The 23,759-nt window shown below is 40.2% G+C and overlaps 1 protein-coding gene across 2 annotated transcripts in view; it reads right to left on the reverse strand.

The window, feature by feature from the left end:
* npr1a (natriuretic peptide receptor 1a) overlaps positions 1–23,759 on the reverse strand; it is a 43,281-nt gene that overhangs the window by 3,568 nt on the left and 15,954 nt on the right. For both annotated transcript variants that reach the window (XM_075449098.1, XM_075449097.1), the window contains exons 6-15: positions 9,640–9,734; positions 8,693–8,828; positions 6,992–7,076; positions 5,475–5,595; positions 3,510–3,584; positions 3,346–3,423; positions 3,101–3,205; positions 2,246–2,317; positions 1,804–1,963; positions 1,442–1,597 (exon numbers count right to left, since the gene is read on the reverse strand). In XM_075449098.1, the coding sequence (XP_075305213.1) occupies positions 1,442–1,597; positions 1,804–1,963; positions 2,246–2,317; positions 3,101–3,205; positions 3,346–3,423; positions 3,510–3,584; positions 5,475–5,595; positions 6,992–7,076; positions 8,693–8,828; positions 9,640–9,734 (1,083 nt within the window). The remainder of the gene's footprint in view (positions 1–1,441; positions 1,598–1,803; positions 1,964–2,245; positions 2,318–3,100; positions 3,206–3,345; positions 3,424–3,509; positions 3,585–5,474; positions 5,596–6,991; positions 7,077–8,692; positions 8,829–9,639; positions 9,735–23,759) is intronic.

A 23,759-nucleotide genomic window follows, 5' to 3' on the forward strand; every position in this document is an offset into this window, starting at 1 on the left:
TCTGCCTGAATGGTGAGGTGAGCTGTGTCCCCGGAAGCCCGATTTGACACCACTTTTCACATGTAAAGCCTGAGAACAAGTTTAATCTGGCGGAAATTTGACTGAGTGCGCAGAAGACCTGATCCAGGTTGGATTGAACAAACTGACAGTCTAACATGAGGAAAAGGAGTTCTCTCTCTTTTTTTAAGTTCTGGCAGATGGTTGCTAGTAGGTATTAGAGGCCCTGGTTGCCTTGGAAATCCTCTTGTATATTTCCCATATTAAAACAGAGGTGTTATGGGTCAGTCAGCACTATCTTCCACTCCCACTGGTTGCTGTCTCACACTTGTCACCTCACATTTGAGATTAGTTAAACGAGGTCTTCAGTCACTCATCTTCATTGGTTGTTATTTAATCGGTCATCGCTACAAGGTCACAGAAATTCATAAACATTTTATGGGCTCTGCTCAACACATTGCTGCCAGTTTCTTCTGTATGTATCCACATCTACTAGCCTCTGACATTTTAATGTGTAAATAATAATGCCTCTGTATGACTGTTCATTGTTTTGATGCTTTTGTTATCACATTAGCATGTTTACTTTTTTCTTTGTGCTAATGTTTTCTGTCTTTTTTTTTGTCCTGTCCGAGCAGCAGCTCCACAGCAACCACTTTCATGAGCTGAGAGTACTTCTGACTGCTGAACCGCTACTTGTTTTTACAGCGGTGTATACATTTGACAAGTTTTTCTAAGAGGTCTAAATGGTTTGCCTGGTCAGTCCTGTGATTCTGAGATGAGTATTTCCCTCTTGGTGCGACTGCTTGTCACGTGCATCTGAAAAAATATGAACGTGCTGACAGCAGGATTTGTTAAATTTAATTTCCCTCTGGGATAAATAAAGTATTTTTGAATTAAAGCGCCTGGACTGGCGACCTCTCCAGGGTGTACCCTGCATAACAGCTGGAATAGGCTCCAGCCCCCTCCCCGTCACGACCCTGAATTGGATTAAGTGGGTAAAGAAAATGGATGGATGGGTGGGTGGATGTATATTCATTACTTATCCTCCTGAAATTATGCTCACAAACCTGAAAAGTGTACCAAATCCATTGTCCACTGGGGTGAACCAGATATCTGTCTATCTATCTACGTTCTGCAAACTTAGAGGGATCCATAGAGCCGTCACCACCATAATAATGTAAAGAGGAACAGACGGCACCATTTTTGTTTCAGAAGTTCAAATAATGCGTGACACACATAGAATGTGAGCTGATGGCTCCTGAATGAATTACTGACGTGTTAATGTGAGTCCTGACAGTAGTGTGCCATCCAGCTGCCACAGGGGAATGTAAATAAAACAACACCTCCAGTCACACCTGTGTTTCAGTACAGCTAGGACTTTGATTAAACACATCAGGTTGTGTTTGGGTTCCCTTGTGTCCTGCTGTGCACATGTCGCACTGACCTTTCGGAGTGAGAGATTGTGTGTCGAGGTAGAAGACTCCTTTGAGCAGAGCAACCTCCTGGAGGATCACGCCAAAGCTGTAGATGTCCCCCTTTTGGGTCCCACAGGGGAGTGGACACTCTGTCCTCAACACCTCAGGAGCTGTCCACAGCTTACCTGCCAGGTAATTAGTTCCAATTAGCAATAATAAACTGACTTACAAGTACATCATTAAGGATTAACACACTCTATAAATAAACCTGCTGAACACACATTCAAGCAGCTGTGCAATAATCATTCACCATTCAAACTGTCTGTGTTTGTGTGTGTCATACAAGTTTAGTAACTCTGAGTGTGTGTCTGCTTATGTGTGTGTGTCATACGTGCGTAGTAGGCATAGGTATCATCAGGGCAGCTGCTGGTGCGCAGACTCTGCAGTCCATAATCTGTGATCTTTAAGACAAAGCGACTGTCCACCACACAGTTGGATGACTTCAGGTTACCATGGGAGACGATAACACTGTTGTGGAGGAATGCCATGCCCTAAAAACAAACAAAAAAGCAAATAAAAGCTTTGAAAAGTTTGAATGAATCTGGGACCATTTGAAGCATCTTGGATAGAGATCGGAACACCAAGTTTGCTTTTTGTGCACATTTCTAATTACTGTAAGATCACTGTTTGACCTCAGTGCGGCCGTCTGGTTGGTTTTAAACAGTATTACAGTATTAAAAAAAAAAAAAAAAAAAACTACACAAACTGTGAAAAAGCAGAAAGTCAGACTATAAAAAAACTCCACCCACAGTGTTTGAGTGACAGTTTGTTACCTTGACGATGTCATGGATGAGAGAGTATCTGAACATCCAGTCCAGAGTGATGCTTTCGCTCTCCATCAGGTCCTGGAGGATAAACACACACACATTTCACTGATATAATGCCTCCTTGGGCCATAAACCCCCAATATAAATTTTATTCCATCTTGAAAATTTCCGTCCAATCAGGAAATGTTCTGACATTTGTGAGGACATTTCTGTGACGAAATGCCTGCACTCTGACAGTTGTTCTTCCACGGCACTAAAAACATCTTCCTCCTCTCGGTGCAGAAAATAACTCACACCGCTCCTAAATCCAGCGGTCATCTGGCCACAACCCAAACCCACGCACCCACATCAGCCCACTGCAGGCTGACTTGTCTTCACACGTTGCTAGGTTACCGTCCCAGGAGGTTGCTAGGTTACAGTGCTGACATATAACTATCACTGAGAGGTGGGAGAACATCTGAAGAAGTATAACAAAATGTTAGGAGACTTCCAGAGCTCTCACTGATGCAGCATGGTTGGCCAAAGCATCAAAGAGCAGCACAGATGGATGATGGAGGGGTATTGTGCGTTTAATGCAACAAAGTATTGATGACTGGTGGAGAGGTATAGAGGAGTATTAATGGTCGATAGAGGGTTACTGAGGGTTGATTGAGGCCCACTGTTTGTTCATAGAGTAGTATTGATTGTTAATATCGACGAAATGGTGTTGATAGAGAGGTACTTTTGTTTTATAGAGCAGTACTGATGGCTCATTCAGAGGTGTTAATGGTTGATGGAGGAATATTGATAGTTTATAAAGGGATGCCGATAGCTGACACTGGGTAAATCGGGTTTTTAGGTCCAGAGTTGGGTGAGAAATACCTGAAGGCTGCCCCTGGGGCAATACTCCGTGATGATGCACATGTTTGGGGAGTCAATGCAGGCACCAATAAAGCGAGTCAGGTGTTCATTATGAACGTCTCGCATCTGCAAAAAATACAGAAGGTGCAGGTTCAAATCATACCAAAACAACCAGCGCCCAACAAGCAGGGCTCTAACCGTGAACTTGTATGTTAAACCATGACCGAGGATGGTCAGTATAGTGTCTAAATAGATAATATTCTTACATGTTTTAGTTCAAACAGAACCTTCCTTGTCAGTTCAATGCGTTTCTTGTTGATATACTTGATTGCAGCTAGATTTCCCTGAAAAAAACAAAATGATGAAGGTCTTGTTATACTCCCTTATAGCAACATGTGATCATACTGCTATTAGTGTGTCTGTCTCAGACCTTGTAGTATCCAGTTTTGGTGTAGATCTGAAAGTTTCCCTCCATAGTCATCAGGGAGCCATAGTTGGAGCCTTTCTGCAGAGAAGCAAAACAGACTCGATATTACAATTTCTTAAATGGTGCAGTGACTTTACTTTGACTTTTATTTTCTTTGCCGTATGAACCAAAGATGGTTCATGTTTTGTGTTATCAGTTCAATTCAATTTGTTAATATACATCCATTTTTACATTTCAGGATTGCATCAAATCAAATAAGTAAGTTGGGGCAATTAAGGGCTGTTAATGACATAAATAAAATACAAAGAAAATATTTCAACCAGGTGATGCTGACAGATGTTGGAAACCATGCTTTGGTGCCAAAGCAGTGTCCACAAAAGGCTGAATCTTTGTTGAGCTAAGATGGGTGGACAGTTTTGAGTTCGTCAAGAAAATCTTCAAAAATGTCTGAAAAAAGGAAGACATTTGCATATTTATTGCTCTACAGTGTGTAAAATTATCTAAAAAATCCAGATAATCAGGATAACTATGCAAAAAAGAAGCCTTATGTAAACCTTCACCAGAAGCAGGATGAACCATCACACAGTGGAATCGTGTGCTGTGGTCACATGAACCGGTATCCAAGATTTTTTTTTTTTTTTAGAAGAATTAGACATAATGTTCTCCAGACCAAATGCAAAAAGAACCACAGAGATTGTTTTCATCAAACATTACTAAAAACAGGCTCTGTGATGTTGTGAAGTTGTATCAGTGCTCTTGGCAAAGTCAATTTAAATTGTGAAATGGCAGCATTAATGCTGACGAGTTCACTGAGACTTTAGAGAAACTATGCTGCCTTCAACATGACATCTTTTACAGGAACATCCAAGCATTTTTCAACAAAACCATGGAAAACAACATTCTGAACAGATTGCAAAGGCATGGTTGCAGAGGAAGAGGGTACTGGTACTGAGCTGGCCTGCCTGCAGCCCAGACCTGTCAACAACAGAGAATGAGGAGAATCTTTAAAGAAACCCTGTACTGTTGCATACCTTACAAAGTGTTCGCATGAAGAATAGGAGAAGATTACAACTAAAACTTTTCATTGCACGTATCCTCAGTGTCAGAACGTCTTCTAAGTGTTCAATTCAATTCAATTCAATTCAAAATTAATTTATATAGCACATTAAAACAACCTCAGCTGACCAAAGTGCTTCACAATAGCAACTGCATCACATATTAAGAAAGTCATCAATAAAATAGCAATAGGAATAAGTGCGTCATAGATAAAATAAAATTTGTAATAAAATTAGCAATAAAATAACAATAAAAGTAATAGTAAAAGTAGCAAGTCAAGGTAAACTCCATTTCAGCTAGTGGAAGGCCAGGGAAAAGAGATTTGTTTTCAGTCTGGATATGAACTGGCCTAAAGAAAAAGAAAAAGTAATGACAATAATACAAAGTGGTCAAAGTTTTACTCTCCCAGCTTCATGTGGAATGTGTTGCAGACCTGAAGTGAAAAATTTGATGCATATTAACAAATGAAATGAGGACGATGAGATAAAGCAAGAAATATTATGGTTTCATCCTGTACGCAATAATATAAAACTCAAAGTAAATGTAGGATTCAGCGTTTTTTTCCACCCACAACCCTCTCAACTTTTAATAAATTGAGGTTGTACATAAGAATTTTAGGAATTTAGGTCAATTTACACCAATATCAATGATTACAAAGACTGCTTAGTTATTTCCTGGGTTATTTACTAAGTACATGAAAGCAGACCTTAGTTTCAATTATTGAACTGCTTATATAATAGAAACAAACTGTATATTTCAATGATTTTTAAACAATTATGCATTGAATTCACTCGTAAATTATCTTTAAAATGTTATCTATTCCTTTTCATTTAATTCTTTCATTTGTCAATGTCTTATATTTCAGAGGTGGATGGTGAGAGATGCTGTCTTGATCAAGAATACATGTGTTACCAGAGACATGGTGAGCCTGCTGCACGCTCTCTTCAGAACTTTGTCCAAGTTGCTCATCTGGATGTCGTCCCAGGAAACTCTCCACAGCTGAGCTGCCAGTTCACTCTCTAGCTTCAACTTCCTATTCAACAGACAGGAGGACAGGTGTGTGTGCGTGTGTTTGCAGAGTAGAAGTGTTAAAAAATAAGTGAGGAGTGCGAGGAAAACAATGAGAGAAGTGAGGGATGATCAAGGAAGTGGTGAGTGAGTTCATCAGCGAAACAGGGACATAAACAGCCCCTGTGTTGTTAAAAACAACTTCTGTGCTTCAACCTACGGAGCAGACTGAGCTGAGCAGCCTCACAGATTCACAATTTGAACGAAAGAGATGGAATAATAAGATGAGACTTCATCTTTCAGTATCAAGAGAGAGAAGAGAGTATCTTCCTCTCTCCTTGTGCTGTTAGTTTGACCTGGTGGAGGAACTGGGAGTGCATATATAAGCTGAATAAGTGTATTTTTTATTATTAATTACACTGGAAATGACAAAATATGGTTGTTTTTAAAAAACCCACAAACACCTAAATTTTTTGCTCCATAGACAAGTTTATTAACATTTCATAAACAAAAAGCAGGATGACTAAATGCAGTGTTTCTATATGTTTGTTGGCTGAGCTTCTAATTGAAGGACAGCTCCCTTGAACTTATTTCCAGCTCTCTGTGGTTTTCTTTGTTTGCAGCCACTTGTGTTTGTTCATGGATTAAAAAAATAACAGCACACAGATTATAACAGGTTCCTCTATAAACTTTAACAAAACTTATAATGCATAATATACTATACTAATCCACTAATAACTAGGTTATTTAAACACTTGGTGACGATTTTCACCTATTTTCTATGTTCAAACAGGGTAGAATATGTTTGTGTCACAAAACTTTAAAAAAAAAGTAATATAGCTGTTATAAACAAATGCACATGCAGAGGGGTTTATGGCTGTGCTCAGTTGCAAGTGAGGATGCTTTTAAAAGGTTACAACTTTTTGTTTATGTGTGTGTGTGTGTGTGTGTGTGTGTGTGTGTGCGAAAAAAGGTTAGAGTCAGATCCTTTCTGATCCTATTCTAAATATTAATTCTCCATCCGCTCATTCTGGGCCTCGCTGTGATCTCTCTATTATGACAGAAAGAGGTAGAGAATGGAAAAGGATGTGTGAAAGAAGGGAGGGAAGGAGGACAGGAAAGAAAAAGAAAAATAAAATTGAGAAAAAGAGAGAGAGAGAGAGGGAGAGGGAGAGAGAGAGAGAGAGAGAGAGAGAGAGAGAGAGAGACAGAGGTGCTGTGAGAGCTTGAACCGCCACAAAGCAGGGTGTGCTCTTGTGCATCTGTATCTTTTTGAGGACCGATTTGGGTTTCAGACTTCGGGGTGTGGACATTCGTGCGTGATGACGACAATGTGGACCTCACTGTATAGCATAGACTTTCAGAGGACTGTCAGCGAGTGTTTACACAAATGTAGAAGTGCAAACGTATGTGTGCCTCACCTGTAGATAAAGATGGTGATGGTAACGATGAGAACGAAAACAAAGCAGATCACCATGGCAACCATCTGATGCATCGTGACTGTACCTGTGAGGGCGAGAGGTGACGATTCCCATCAGGACAGGCACCACAAAATGCTACAACTTATAGTAAAAAGTGTTGAATCAAACCTCATTTCTTTACATTTGCTCAGGAGCCAGACTTTCTTGTCATCTCTTAACGTGGTCTGAAGCAGCACCTCCTACGTCTTTCTGAAGGTCTTTTAAAGTTTTCCTTTGGACATTGGCTGTTTTTTTTTTTACTCATTTCAGTCCAGTCCTTGAACCTGACCATTTTATTTGAGTCACTTAACACTGACCTATGAATCATTTATGCATAAAAAAGCACCTAACTCAAGGGATGAACCAGTGTTGTGTCTTATTTAGAAATTAACAATTTAAATTGTATCTTCAGGCACTTTGTTATTAGCAGCCTGTTGCAAAGACAGATAATTTGTTCCCATTTCTTTAATTGCATCTATGAAATATGCGTTTGACAGACATTGAATTTACAATGCCGTAAAATGGTTTTATTGGTAATTGTATCTTAATGGGTCTTTTATTACCATTTATTACATAATGTTGCAAAATACTTAAATGTGATGTTGCACAACTCACTTATCTTCACTGAACGGAACTTTTTCACAATAAATAATATGCATATTTTGTGCCTTATTTGGGGAAAATTTGGATATTTTGTCTAATTTAATCAGATCATCCATCCATCCATTTTCTACACCCGCTTTATCCAACTGTCGGGTCGTGAGGGGGTGGAGCCTATCCCAGCGGTCCTTGGGCGAGAGGCGGGGTGCACCCTGCACAGGTCGCCAGTCCATCACAGGGCCACACAGAGACAAACGAGACTAACAACCACACACACGTCACACTCACTCCTAAGGACAATTTAGAGACACCAATTAACCTAACATGCATGTTTTTGACAGTGGGACAGTAGGAGGATGCCAGGATACCCGGAGAGAACCCATGCATACACGGGGAGAACAACCTTTTTGCTGTGAGGTGACAGTGCATGTGCAGCCCTTAATCAGATCATGTACAGGGGAAAAGGAATGATAGTGTGCAAGAAGATATTTAAATCAAGTAAATGTGTGCATAGTTGTGTGTGTTGTCTGTAAGTGTTTGTATGTGTGTCTGTAGTTAGTAGGTGTTCGTGTGCAGTCTAAAGTGGTGTCTTTAGTTGTGTCTGGAGTCAGGAGGTGGCATCTCTGGTTGTGTGTGCTGGTGTTCTATGATCTGTATGTCTTTTGTGTGTCTGTGGTATGTACATGTGTATTATATTTGTTTCTAACTGTGTTTGTAGACTGTAGACTTGTCTGGAGGTGTGTCTGGGCTAAGAAGGTGTCTTTTTATAAGCAAGTTTTTAGTCTTTAGTTGTGTCTGGGGTCAGCAGGTCTACATATATGTAAGTCTGCAGTCTGTATTTGTGTCTGTAGGTGTTGTATTGTTTGGAGGTGTTTCTTTGGGTCTGTTGTCTAAGATCTTGTCTGTAGTTGGACTGTAGGTCAGTAGATAGGTCTGTGGTGAGTAGGTGTGTGTCTGTTTGTATACTGTGGTTGTGTCTTTCGGTGTTTCATCATCTCCAGGCCGTAGTTGTGTCTCTAACTCTGTAATCTGTTGGTGTGTGTCTGTGGACTGCATTCATACGTGTTAGGCAGGCTGGGTTATCGTTCTTGAAGCCACACTTGGGCACATCTTGAGGTGGAGAGCCTCCGGGCCACTGGAAGTTCAGACCTTTTTGCATATCGAGCTTCTTCGTGCTGCTGTTATACACGCACACCACCTGAAAACACACACACATCAGTAGCAAACACCTGGAGTTGCCTTGCCTGCCCAAGACATTTCCATTGATGGTACAGATTCATGCTTTTGTTATGATGTAGTTGCAGGAAGTGCCACATGGACAAAGAACTGAGGACTGAGGAACACACTTTGGAGGTTTTGCCTGGGCCTTACAGATTGTTTCAAAGACTGAATGCTATCAGTAAAAACTAAACTGTTGGATTCCTTTCATGTTTTAATCTAATTGCATCATCTCTGCTGAACACTTTCTAATCCTTGGCCAAGATTTGAGCCAAAACTAAATATTTCCTTAAAAGAAAAGTGATGGTTGGAAGCTACTTTGTTATATCTGAGAATAATTTGCATCAGTTATTTATAATTCTATTAGGGTGCCTTTGTGTGATTCAGAATTTGATTCTGGCTGATGAGCGACTTGTTTCACATGGAAACAAACAGTAGACACAGCCTCCACACAGATGTGGAAAGTGCTACACAATAATTAGAGCCTGAAGCTGACAGACTGTTGTTGTTATAATGACTGCAACTGTGCATTTGGCTGCAGCCACCGGTTTGTTTTCAGCTAAAACACCACATGGAGCACCCATATGAAATGACAGCAGTCCTACTAATAAAAAAAACATACATTAATTAGTTAATTTCCTTATTCTGTTACAAATATATTCAGTTCTGTGGTACTCCACACATCCGTCGTCCAAACAGACCAAAGAGTAGTTTGAAAATAGTCCTACTTAAAATGCAGCTTTTAACTCTGAGTTGTTATATCATAATGCTGCATGAGTCAGGTGTTTTACCTGAAACTCTCCGGTCTCCAGATCCGTCATGTCCCACACAGCAAAGTCCATCTCTCTGTCTCCAAACTCGTCCATCTCCACCACTCCCATCACTCCTGCGGACAGGCCACATGTGCTGGTTACAACACTTTCTTAGGTTATTGTTACAAGTAAACATGTTGCTCCTCATCTGTCTGGGTTAATAGTTGCTCTTTTTCCCTTTTTCCCTTTTTCCCTTGCATCCCTAAAAACAAAACAGACCGGGACTATTTGCTTTTTCAAAGTTTAAATAAATAGGCAGGGAGTGAATGAATGAATGCTGTTGGTGCTTTGTTGATTTAAGTCCAACAAACTGGCAAAAAACAAGTATGTGACTAAAAATATGACAGAGTGGGGGAGGGCGTCTCAGGTTTCAGTTATGAGGGTGGGAACAAACACAGCCTCCAGAAACAGTCAAAGCTGCAGATTCTGACTGAATGCAAGAACATTGATAAGTGTTTGGAACAATAAAAGATGAAATGTTGATTGAAGGGCTATAAAGCCCGTTTAATCTTTCTTAAATATTCTCTTGACTGAACTCTACACACATCTATATCAATCCTCTCCATTCTTATCTAATGCATTTTTCATGCCCTGTGCTGACATCTATATCTGAAAACCTGACTGAAATGGAGCTTTTTCTACCAGAGCAATCCATTTTTTTTTCTACTGCTTATCATTAACACTTCAGCGGCAGATGGTTTACACGACACAGATTTCACTTTGAGAAAGAGGAAAGAAATTATTGTCCTAAATTAGAGTATAAAGGAAACCCTGCTCAAACATTTGAACCTCTATGGATATTTATAGAGGCAGATATTGTGTAAACTTCCAGTTCTAGGTTGGATTATTCTTATCTGTGTCGTAGGCAGTCAAGCAAAGACTCTATAGCCAATTAAATCACACAAACCTCCTGCTGCCAGCTAGATTTCAACTCAGGATCCCTGTGAGCCTGTTAAGCTGTAGGGGAGGAAGTTAATTTAAGGAGTCAGTCAATGGGAACACCAGGTTTTCTTCCTGTCGATAATCAATTCCGAGTTTCACCGTGTTTATGTCACCGCAGAGTTCATTAAGAAGTCAATTAATTAGTTTCACTATTCTTCTCTACTGAGCAGAACTTACATTGTGCGGCCAACATGTTCTAACAAACGGAAAAAAACAGCATATTTTCAGCTTTTTGAGTTTTAAACTAGAAAGATATTCCAGTTTTCTCACTCTCTTATGTGGCACACAGATGCCGTAATTTTTCAACAAGAGACATCTGCCAAACCAAAGTCCGTCATCACACTGATCGCAGTCGCACATTATAGCAGACTGATTACTGCAAAAAGCAGCTCTGCTCCACTGCTCTACCATCCAGACTTGTGTTTTTGTGGAAGTTTTCCAGTTGAATCGGTTCTAATTCTACTGAAACGTCAGGTTTACTGAGCCCCATTCAGATTTTGGAACTCACGGCTCTTGTTTCTTTTCTGCAGACATATGCAAAGCAACTACAGCCAACATTTTCTTGGAGAGTAAGTGAGGACCCTATGTCTTTACAAGCTGGAAATTTGTCCAGGAAAACCACTCGTGTGTTTATAGCAGCTGAAGCGGCGCAGTTGGGGAAATTACAGATTTACCTGCAGTTTTGGAAAAAACGGGCAAACGATCATTTAGTTGAACTTTAGAGGTCAAAACTTCAGCAACATTTGCAGTGTATAGTTCAACTTTATTGTCAAACCAGCTCAAGCTGCTTCAGAAAAAAAAACAGGAAACTCTGTGTCTTCCAGCAGTATGTGGCTGAATCATCTGCCTCCCAGCTGAAAAACAAATTACTTTTACGAATAAAGGAGGTTTGGAGCACCCTTTATTTTTGCAGCCTTTAATGGTGCAAACAGAATAACATTTCAACATTATTGTGTCTTCATCAGATGTCCACACACCATTTGTAGACACTTACGCTAAGCCCCACCCTTGTACTAACTGGCTTGTAAACTAGGCTCAACTGCTTGTCCAAAAGGTTAGGTACACCTGTTTTAGGTTGACTATAGTTGATTGTTGATTCTGTGTCCACCTTCAGTCTGACGAACACAAAATAGTGTCAAAACGTGAGGCTGCTTGCCCCAATAAAGCTGCTCAGTGAGCACAAGCTGCTTCAGATTTCAACCCCTCAGTGCAGGTTGGAAGCAGATGGATTTGATGCAGAAACTATCTGCTTCTACATCATGGGAGCGTAAAAGAGTCTAAGTATGTAGTCTACTTTTACTGTAACTGAAGCAGGAAGTGGCTTAAAGGGAACAGTTAAAATAAATTGAGGAGCTGAGAGCTTTATAGGATAACATTCCTGGATTATGGGCCATTTGTGTCTTATAATTCAAGGTACGTATTTCACTAATAAGCTAAAAAAAAAAAAAAAGATTAATCATTGAGGAAACTTAAATTGGACTTTTAGAAGGAATTCCCAGTGTGTATTACCTCAGAGTGGACATTCCTAGTTAAATAATGAATCACCACAGCAATATTAGAAAGCAGCCGTCCTGACATGTTCAGTAACCTCAGGAGACTAATAGATTAATAAATCATGTTAATATCGAGTCACATAGGAGACAAATAGACTCGAGAGTTGCCTCTAGTTGGTCAGAAATTAAAGCTAAGCTTCAATTATGTTGACAAAGAGTGTGTCGGAATAGTAAATGACGACATTAGTGAACGCCTTGAGGCTAGAAACATCCGGCAGGTACCTCTTACAATCCCAGGCCTCTGCAACAAAGCTGTGATGTTCTCAAAAAGTCTGCTTGAACTAATTCTTGTTAGCACATGAAACGTCATGACCTGTGGTTTTGTGTTCTGTTTTTTCCTGTCTTTTTAGTTTCAAGTGTTTTTCATTGTTTATTTCTCTTGGTCCTATGTTCTTGTTTTCTTATGCTTTCAGTCCTGTGTGTTGATCCTGGTCATTACTCTTAGTTTCCTGTGATCCCTCCTGTCTTTGTTGTTCTCGTAGGCTGTGCGATGTAAATTCAAAGAGCATCAATCTCTTCCCCCTCTGACGCACATGCCCAGTGATTGATGGCTGCTGACTGAGTTTCAGTGTGTGTTGGTGGATAAAAGCAGTCCAATCTAATAAAGAGCAGGCAGAGCAGCCTGTTTATCAGCCCCATCAACACACTGAAATACACACTGTGTTTTCATTGACCTGATTGTCTCGGTTCTGAGTCTGTTCCTGGTTTTGATTATATTGTGACGGAGGTTTATATTTGGCTCCTGCATATGGGATAAATTTAAGAATCTGTTTTCTGAAGCACACGTGTTAAATACTAGTATTTCTTTACTTGTTTAGATATATTAAGTTTCTAAAGTCTGTTGCTGGACTATGCAATTTCCAAATATTTGTACCAAACGGGTTTGTTTCAGTTTGAACAGGTAAACACAGGCCAGACCAGATTGGTTCTCCTTCTTTAGGCTCTGACCTGTTTTGGCTCACTTACAAGAGGCGACATTACAGCAACAATTACCAGTTAATCAATACAGCAATCGATCTTAATCAGTCAATCAGGAGCTGCTGCAGTCAGAAGTTCAGAAGACAGAAACAGATTAGCCTCTTACGCATATTTGGGGTGTTTTTAGCAGCTATATTTAAAAAAATTGTTTATTTCTAGTTTAAATCATTATTTTTTGTTTTTAAAGTGGTTTAGCTTGATTTAATTGTTTTTGTCTTGTTTTGTATTAGTTTTGTTTTAGCTTATCTTTAGCTCTTTATTATCAGACTTATGACACAAAACTACTGTAAAGAGATGATCAATAAACAGCAGCCGTATTTTATATGGAGCTGTCAAGCAAAATGTTACTCCAAACGATGCTAATAATAATAATGTTATGATTCACGCATGTTTCCTTTAACTGGTTTGGACTGAATAGACCGGACTGGGATGTGATGTAAACAGGTGGAGGTGTCTGCATCGTTATAAACAGTTTTGAGTATGTAGAGATCGCTACTCACGAGCTAAACAAAGATGACGTCACATTTTATGAGAGAAAAATCAATCAATTATTATTGCTTTCAACTGGATATACTTTTCTTTCATGTCGGTGAGTACTGGCCATGTCTATTTGTAAGAAGCAGAGACAGCTGATGGTTCATGTGATCAGTCACATGACACAGTCACAAGTAACTTGTTCTCTCCATCAGAAATGATTAGCATCAGGTGTTTCCATTTCCCCTTTTTTGGGGGGGAAAACTGCTTTAAACTAGTTAAAACTGAGTACGATTTTTAACCTTTTCTGATGCAACACATCCAAAAACTTCAGATATATAAAAAGATTAAAAGGATTGGTGATTAACTCATATCAATTGACTAAACATGGAGAAGCAGCATTTAGCTTGTTTGCTTGTTTTTAAATTCATTTAAATGATTTTATTTGTTTCTCTTTATATTCTTTTATGTATTTTAATGCTTCTTACATTCCCTGCTGCAATGCTTTTATTTTATGTAAAGCACTTTGAATTGTTTGTACATGAAATGTGCTATACAAATAAATTTGATTTGATTTGATCAATTCTGTCTGAATACTGAGATCAAGACCTCAAGACCATTTAATTCGAGATCAAGTTCATATCAAGACCAAGACAAGACTAAGACTTTGAGACATGTCAAGACCAGCACAAGGCCAGTTAAATGTTGAACGTGGAAACCACAGGCACCCATCACTCTCATCGTAGAGATCCACATTACAATAAAACACCCACCTACACACACTTACAAAATTAGATTCTCCTTCATTTCCCCCCTCAGTTGCTGTGCACAGTACATGTGCATGTATACATTAGTGTACCATGAGAACGGTCGTGATAAAATCAAAGGTATTCCAGAGGTGAATTTGAGGTCTGAGAATCTTCCCTGGTTTTCTATGGACAGAGTGTGACAAAACCCTCGTCACTACACACAGGTGATACATGGTAAAGCACCCTCAGTCTTTCATACATGGATCATATTTGCATTGTTCCCCACTGGTTTGGTGGTGAGTGCACGCACCACATTGGACTAATGCTCAAACATCATATCTCCAACAGAAGCACAAAAAACCCCACACTAATCACATTTGTTTTCTCAAGTTTTCTTTATTTTAGGATAGTTACCTGTACTGCTGCTGCCATCCTCCTGCTCCTCTGTGCCTGCCTGGGAGAGCAAACAGAGCAGCAGAAGCAGCAGTCTTTTATAATATGGTCGGCTGCGGACTATACCATCTCCCCTCTAAGTGGAGGGGGAGAGTTCAGGGTCTGTTCATATTTTCGGTTGTAATTGCTCGAATGGAGCGTGATTTATTATGGTGATGGTTTGTATATGTTATGTAATGTTAATGGGGTTATTGCAGAGCCTGTGTGTGAAATGTGGTGGCCAGAAGTATTGTTTTCTCTGTTAATTGGCTTGATTGGTCTTGGGGCGGGGCTTGGGGCTATATAAGGCTCAGGCCGACCAGACACTGGTGGAGAGTGTGAGGGCTGAAGTAAGGGCTTGCTTTGTGTCCACATAACTGGCTTCTTTATAAGATGTTTCCCTGTAAATAAACCGCACAGTTGAAGCACTACCTGCGACTCCAACCATTTTGTATTTGCATCCCACGTCTTTGTGACAGAGATATTACTACAGAGTTGAATCAACTTAGCCATCTTTATTTTGTGTAACCCTCAGTGTTCCGCTGATCAAATCAAACTTTATTTATATGGCACATTTCATACTAAAAAGCAGCACAAAGTGCTTTACATAATCAAATCAATTCATGCATAAACTCACACACAACATCACACCGACAACACTGCACACAACCCCCCCCCCACCACCACCACCACCACCACCCCCCAACATGAGCAACATCAATAAGGCCACAGCTTCCGGTCAATGATAGCCTTCACACTGGCGGCGTATAACTGACAGCTGACAACTGCAGGTAAGATACCAACTACCATTAACTACCAAGTAAACACGCAACACAACTTAAAAAAAAACCCCACACTCAATCAGACAAAAGAAATATCGTCAATTCTATGAAAAGACAAAGACCTGCACTAAGTGGTGTTGAGAGGAACTCTAGTAACCGGTTCAGATTTTCAGCAAAAAAATTAATTCACTTGTCAAGTTCACTCTGTATGGCCTGGATCTCTGATCCCCACCTGCTCTCATTAAACCTGTTAGAAGGAAGAAGCTTCAAACTGAAATGCCAACTGTACTGAACAGCACCCATCTTACATCAACCCCAGCCTGAGGGGGACAAAAGAGCCCAGTGCATAAACTTTATTTGAGGGTAATGTTCCAGCAAGAGTTTAGCAAAGGACTGTGTATATGCAGCAGCTCCTTTTCATTGGACTGTTTTAACAACTTGGGCCAGTCCAACATTGGACTCATGAAGAAATTGGGCCTCAAAGAGGGATCAGTTCCAGCTTTCTGTGGCCAATCTTCAGACAAGGAAAATATGAGTAATGGAGAAATAATTCAGCTATTTTGTTTTTGCTGTTTATCACTAGTTGATGCTAACAGCTAAGATATGAAGTTGATGTACAAAATTCATGGGAGTTATTGCCGTTACTTTCTGAAATATCAACATTACAGCCTTGCATCCGTTTTAAATGAAAGCTTTCTAGTTGAACAGGTTGTAATTTGGAGCTGTGTGGATACGGTGTATTAACAGGTTCACGTCACTTCAACAGCTGTGACGTTACTTGCGCCTGCTCCTCTGCTAAATCTTGTTTGTGACATTAAACGACATGTGCTGCTCTCGGTGTGTTAACATTGCACTGTTTTCCTGTTTTTAGTAAAGATGTAGGTCTCTAAGTACAATTATTTAACTACGGTAATGTGTAAAAAACAGTTTAAATGCAGTAATAGGTGGTACACAGTGTAACTTCGAGTTACAATATTGTTGATTTCCCCTAAAACAGACTGGACTGAGGCGAAAGCATGTTAATAAGACCTCAGGAAAATTGTGACGACTTGTTAAAAAGGGCATGATATGTCTCCTCTAAAGATCATAATTTTGTTTAGATATGATTCAATATTTTCATCCTTAAAATCAATTACTGTTCTGTTTTCTTGCTATTTTCATCACTACACAGATCCACACATTTCAATTGTGTTGGCAAATTTATGTCCTCATAACATCAGTTAAACTCAGCTGTGATTAGATTAATGATCATCCCCCAGCTGAGTCCTGCCGTCACCGTGCCACTTCCTGTGGACGTTGGTGTCTCGCACCTGGACCCCTTCCTCCATCATCATTGTCATCATCTGTCTCGATGCTCTGGTCTGTCACTGCTGTCTTGGTGTTTGCAGCGCTGTCGTTTAGTCTCTTGTTCTTGTTATCTTGTTACTGCTTGTCCTGTCTTTCCTGGTTTTGTTGTTTTTTGAGGGACCTTTTTCCTTATTTGATAGAAAAAAAACGCGTAACACGACAATTCCCAGATGTCCCCTTCCGGGTCTGTCTGCTTTTGTTGTCTTATCTTGTGAGGTCTCTGGTGTCTAGCCCCCTCTATTCCCTTTGAATCCTGATCCATCAGGTCCATCTTGTCCCGCTGCCCCTGCCCTTTGTTCACTTTCTTTTTTTGTCTTATTCACTTGGCATGAACTATTTACTTTGTCCTTTTACACTTTATCTCACCCTTTAATACTCATTGGTCTTTTTGAGTCCATCCTCCATTTTCTTTGTTGTTTTCTTGCTGCTTTGTACCATGCCGTTCCGTCTTTCTATGTCACTCTGCCCTTCCGTCATGTCCTTTCATTTCCTTTCCTGTTTTGCCTCACCCTGAAAGCCCTGCCCGTTCAGTTTTGTTGTTGTTTTCTTGGTTATGCACCTCAGGTTTGTCGTTTCCTGTTCAGTTTGAGGATTTTCTTTGTCATGTCCTTTCTCATGCTTTCTTCTTGTGTCTTTCATTTTCATCCATGTGTCTTATTCTCCCACCAGTGTTGTTCTGTACTCTCCTGCGTGACTTCCTGCTCTCTCTTGTGTGCTATGAATAAATGTCGTCTGTCCCTAACTGCTTAATTCTGTCCTTAAATTTTGTTGTCTCTTTCTCTCTCTTAAAAAATTGAAATAAGAAGGAAAACCAATAACCAGGACCATGAATTCTACAACACCAACTGGACCATCAGGATGATTCTGTGTTGCCTTTGCTTTTCTGTTTTTGTCCCCTGATGTTTGGCTCTGTCCTTCAACTCATTATCGATGTGTTTGTGGATGCTCCATGATTTATCTGTTTTTCCGCATTAGTCTGATTCTACTTTTCTGCTGTTAGTATTCATAGTGATGAAAGCTCTCATCTGCTTGTCTTTTAAATGTTTCACAATCTAAAACAACAGAGGAAATATTTTTATTAAGGCTTAAATCAACATCTGTAGCTGATGGACGTTTTTAGAGTCCACAAACTTCAGGTCGGTTTGCATTGCTGTGATGATGGATCGCAGTCTGTCTCCATTATTTGTTCTGCAGTTTTTCTTTCTTTGTTTGGTTTTGTGGTGAAAGAAGACAAAGTTGTTTCGGTCTAAAGGTCTCAACTCTACAAATGTCATATGCTGTTTTTAGATTTTCTAGATAGTCTAGAAATGTTTGAGAAAGTCAGACTGCCTGAGAAGAAACATTTCTGATAATATCTAAGCTCTGAATTATTGACTGGATTGATTTGAAGAATGTTTTTTTGAATAAAAAGCAATTCTTTAGATTAAAGTAAAAACAAACATTTTGTGTTATCACAATCCTTCCTGTAAAACCTGCTGGGTCTGGCATCAAATACAACACATTTCGACCTGTTTTCAAACCCCAGTGTGTAGGATTTAGGATGATTTATTATTACAAATACTATATGATTGATTTAATTTGTGTAAAATTGTGCTTTCATTGCCTTAGAGCAACAGTTTATATCTACAGATGGTAGGTGTACTATTTTCCTTGTAGTACCATGTTTTTAGCCAAGAACAGAGAAGCCAAAACCAAAGGAAAAAACAATATGAAACAAGTCAAATACAAAGTCAGGAAACAGCTCAATACCAATTCAAAACCAAGTAAGAAAAAACAATCGAAAATCAAGTCAGAGATTGAAATAAAACTAGTCCACTACAAAGTCAGAAACCAACCTACAACCAGTGCACAACCAAGTCACAAATCAATCTAGAACAAATGTAAAACCAAGCCAGAAACCAGCCTAAAATTAGTCTAAAACTATCAGTTTTAAGTCAGAAATTGTTCTAAAAACCTGACCACAACCAATCAAAAATCAGTCTGGAACAAATTCAGAATTAAGTCTCAAACCAGTCTAAAACTATCTTTAAACCAGGGCCTCGAATTCCTTTAATAAAATCATTCAGAGAAGATGCAGAACAAAGTAAAGTATCTACAAGGAACCTGATAGTATGTTTTGGGAGAGGCCAGACCTGATTAGTGCCGCAGGACCTTGGAAGGGTCAGATATATGGTACTAGGAAGTTTAGAGAAAACCTATTACATGCCAAGATGGAACCAAGATGTCTGGACTTTCCTCATAGAAATCATATGAGGACCGCAAGTCTAGTCAAGTTTATTTGTAGAGTACAATTCGTACACAAGGCAATTCAAAGTCCTTTACAGCTACATAAAATCACAAGAAGGCAAATAAAATCATTCCAAAAAACATAAAAAATAATCATTAATTAATTAAATTAAAAGCGAAGAGTGCAGAAAAAATACTTTCAGGTGTCATATGCACAGCTAAATAGAACTGTTTTCAGCCTGGATTTAAACATTGTCAGAGTTGAGGTCTGTCTCACATCTTCTGGAAGACTGTTCCAGATTTTAGGAGCAGAACTGAAACGCAGCCTCACCTTGTTTAGTCCTGACTCTGGGCACCAGCAGGAGACCCCTCCCTCTGAGGTTCTCAGAGTCCGAGTTGATTCATATTGCTCTAACATGTTAGAGACTTTGGTGCTAGACCATGAAAAGATTTGTACACGAGCAGAGCTGTATCAAAGTCTATTCTCTGAGCAACAGGAAGCCAGTGCAGAGACTCGAGCAGCAGCATTCTGGATGTACTGCAGCTGTCTTACAGCCTGTTTAGAGCCCAGTGAGCAGGCCGTTAGAGTAGTCTAACCTGCTGGGGACAAACGCATGGATTAGTCTTTCTAAATCTGGTTTAGACACTATTCCTTTGATTCTGGCAATGTTTTTTAGATTTTAAAAAACTGCTGATGTTATTGATTTAATGTGGCTGTTAATGGCCCTGTCACACTGTTGCGTATGAGAGAAGCATATGAGTTGCGTATGAAAATTATCACTCATACGCTGGTATACGCTGACATACGCCAGGGGAACGTTAGGCATAGGTTGTATACGTTTCAAGCACGCTGGCATACGCTGGCATACGTTGGCATACGTTGGCATACGCTGAGGCAGAAATAAATTTTTGAACATGCTCAAAACTTTTGTGCGTATGGTTAATACGCTAAGCATACGCTAGGCATACGCTGAATACGCTAGAGGTACGATATAGGTACGTTACTGATAGGTCGAGAACGCTGGACATAAATTGCCATATGTTGGCATGAAGGTGTACCGTACAGCTAGCGTATTTATAGCCTCCGCCCGTCTGCCGCCTCCACCTCCGCCAGACGGGCGGAGATGGAGGCGGCAGGCAACCGACGATTCACGGGAGCGGTCAGGAGGAGGAGTTGGGGATCTTGATCGCTCAGAAGCATGTAACTCATCAGCCGCAGGTGCATCAGGCATTTCAGCAGGTTTGGGTGAGAATGATTCTTGTGTTTTTTTGCCTTTTCCTCGGCCCAGGGCCCGGGCAAACGACGATTGCTTCTTGGGAGGCATGATCGAGATGAATGTCTCGAGAGATGTTGATAGCGCGTCGTCTACTGCAATAATGGAGCAAAGTGGAAAGGCTGCTGATATAGGCGCGTTGAAACGTACGCTGGGCATGCGCAGTTCATATGCTACTCATACGCTAGTCATTCTTTATTTTCAAGGACTTTTCGTGCGTATGAAAATTATATTATTAATTTTCATACGCAACTTATACGCTTCTCTCATACGCAACAGTGTGACAGGGCCATAAAGTTCAGGTCTGAGTCCAAAATTACCCCGAGATTTCTAACTTGATTATTAGGTTTTAGAGAGAGTGTGACTGATAACACTTTCTCTTTGTTTCTGTGGGCCACAGACAATGATTTCAGTTTTGTCGGAGTTTCGCAGGAGAAAACAAACACTAATCTTTTTGATGCAGTGACACAATGTATCTACAGGCCCGTGTTCTCCTGCTGTCAGTGACACGTAGATCTGAGTGTCATCTGCATAGTTGTGGTAGGACACATTATAGCTGCGTATTAGCTGGCCTAGTGGAAACATGTACAGATTGAACAATGCGGGTCCCAGGATTGACCCCTGGGGAACCCCACAGGTCATAGCCATTTGGTCTGAGACACAGTTACCAATTTCAACAAAATATTTCCTGTCTTCGAGATAGGACTTGAACCAGTTTAAAGTACGACCAGAGATTCCCACCCAGTCTTCTAACCTCTGCAATAAGATTACAACTGTGTCAAAGGCAGTACTCAGGTCCAGCAGAACTAAGATTGAGACTTTGCTTGCGTCTGTGTTCAGGCAGATATTGTTTGTTACCTTGATCAGAGCTGTCTCAGTGCTGTGGTGGGGCCTAAAGCCTGATTGGAAAGTATCAAAAACATTGTTAGACAGGAGAAGGTCACTAAGCTGTTGGTATACAACTTTTTCTAGGACTTTGCCTAAGAATGGCAGGTTTGATATGGGCCGGTAGTTGTTCAGTACTGTGGCATCAAGATTGCTCTTCTTTAGAAGAGGCTAAATGACAGCGGTTTTTAAGGCCTTTGGAAATGTTCCAGTATGGAGTGAGATATTAATGAGATTAGCGAGTTGTGGTAACAAACTGCTCAGCACAGACTTTAGAAATCTAGTGGGCAACTCATCAAGGCAGCACGTTGATGAACTCAGACTGCAGATGGTCTCTTCGACTGTTTTGTCAGTAACAGGTGTGAAATGTGTCAGCTCTAGGTGTCTAGCTGGCTGCAGAGTAGTTATTTGTGTTGTGGAAATTGTTGCATTTTTAATGCCTTGAATTTTTTCCTTAAAGAATATTGCAAACTCATTACACATCTCTTTACTGTAGCAAACAGGACACAAGAGTTGTTACTACAGTTTTTGATGATTTCAGAAAAATAACTCTCCCTTGTTCATTTCAAGGACAGCAGTGAGTTCTTTAGCTTGCTTGTTAATCGGCTACATCCAAGTGCACGCTCAAGTCCCCTGTTATGACTGACTCTTTAGGAAGATAACACCTAAAGACAGACGTGTTGTTTTGCACATACCTTAGAGTATAAATAGGACCTGGTTTCTTTGTTCGAGGTCTCACCTCTGATGCATGTGAGCTGTATGACCCGGTGTAAACCGTATTAAAGACTTCCAGTCTCATTGATTCCAGCCTCATCTATATCTTAACACTGTGTTGCCAATATTTAGAAAGACAGTCTAATCATCACTGGGGTGCAGCTCTGAGGCTTTGCCAACAGTTTAAGGATCTAATAGAGAAACCCGATTTTGTCACAGGCTTGTGTTAAAAACTTTTCATTCCTTAAATATTTCTAAAATCTCCAGACAGACATAAAAAATCACCAAGAGCTCTGACTAATAAAAACAGAAGGAAACTTTCCAACAGACAACATACTCAAACATCCACTTTCATGATCAGTGGCGGTCGGCCATTTCCAGCTTCTATATTGTCAGCGGTCAAATGAAGCAAATTTTCTCTCATTGTTTTTAAACTAACAAACATTTTCCTGAAGCTGTTAAGTGCTTTGACAAATGATGGACGACTTCCTGCCTATGGAAACAATATATGGCGTTCAGACTCTCTCTTTCATTTCAGACCAAGTCCAAAGTCCTGAACCTGAATCTGGACTAGCCTAATGTCACATTATGCTATGGAAAACAGGTCCTTTAATATAAACCACAGAGTAATCTTCTTGTTCTCTTCAATCTTAATTTCACAATGACACATTCAAGCTGAGTTAGTGATCAGGCTGTGCAGAAAAAGTTGAGCTGTCCCTTTAAATTTCTTGTAGCGTGGTTTTTCCGTCCTAGTTGTTGGTTTGAGTCTCAGACATCCTGTTCCCAGTGTCACTGCCAGCTGGTACAAATTTACACGGCAGCGCTACGCTAACACGCTAACTCCCTGCTGGCATACTTCATGGCCATGAGAATGTGTGTGAGTGTGTGTGTCAGACTCTGATTTCCATGGTGACCTCACAGAGCTCCAGGGCTCCCGATAGGTCGTCAGGGCCCGTTAGTTAATCGACAGAGTGATTGATGGGCGTTGGAGAGAAGCTGGTTTCTGTCAAGAAACACTGAAGCATTCTCCTGTTTTTTGAAGCTTTTAGACTGTGACTCACACGTTGCACCAGCAAAAACAATCTTGCAGATTAACAGTACAACTGTTTATTTTTACTGTTGATACTTGAAGTACATTTTGCTGGTAGTGCTCTGGTAGATACGTCTTCTGTTTTACTTTTACACAATGCTGCTAATGGGATAGAGATCCAGTGTTGTGCAAAAGTCTTGAGAAACCCTTATTTTTTAAATATTGCCATTAAAACCTGAAATATGCGCAGTGATATATCAAAACATATGCAAACATAATTGTAAATACAGTTTATAAGGAAAAAACTGAGTTTGTACAGTTCCAAAGAGCTTGAAAGTCAGTATTGGGTCTGAGAACCTCTATTCTTCAACACAGCCTGAACCCTCTTAGACAAGTTTTCCTGTTATTTCTTTAAGCAGTCTTCAGGAATAGTTCTCCAGGCTTCTTGAAGGACATCCCAAAGCTCTTCTTTGGATGTTGGCTGCCTTTTGTTCCGTTCTCTGTCAAGATGATCCCACACTGCTTCAATAATGTTGAGCTCCGGGCTCTGGGGAGGATTCATCCCTCCATCAGACCTGTTGCCACTGATTTTCAGTCCACTTCTTGTGTCATTTGGCACAGCTCAGCTTTTTCTCCCCGTTTCCCTTCCTTAAGAATGGCTTCTTGACAGCCACCCTTCCATGGAGACCATTTCTAATGAGGTTTTGATGGAT

Source organism: Odontesthes bonariensis, chromosome 18 (genome assembly GCF_027942865.1).
Source record: "Odontesthes bonariensis isolate fOdoBon6 chromosome 18, fOdoBon6.hap1, whole genome shotgun sequence".
NCBI lineage: Eukaryota > Metazoa > Chordata > Actinopteri > Atheriniformes > Atherinopsidae > Odontesthes > Odontesthes bonariensis.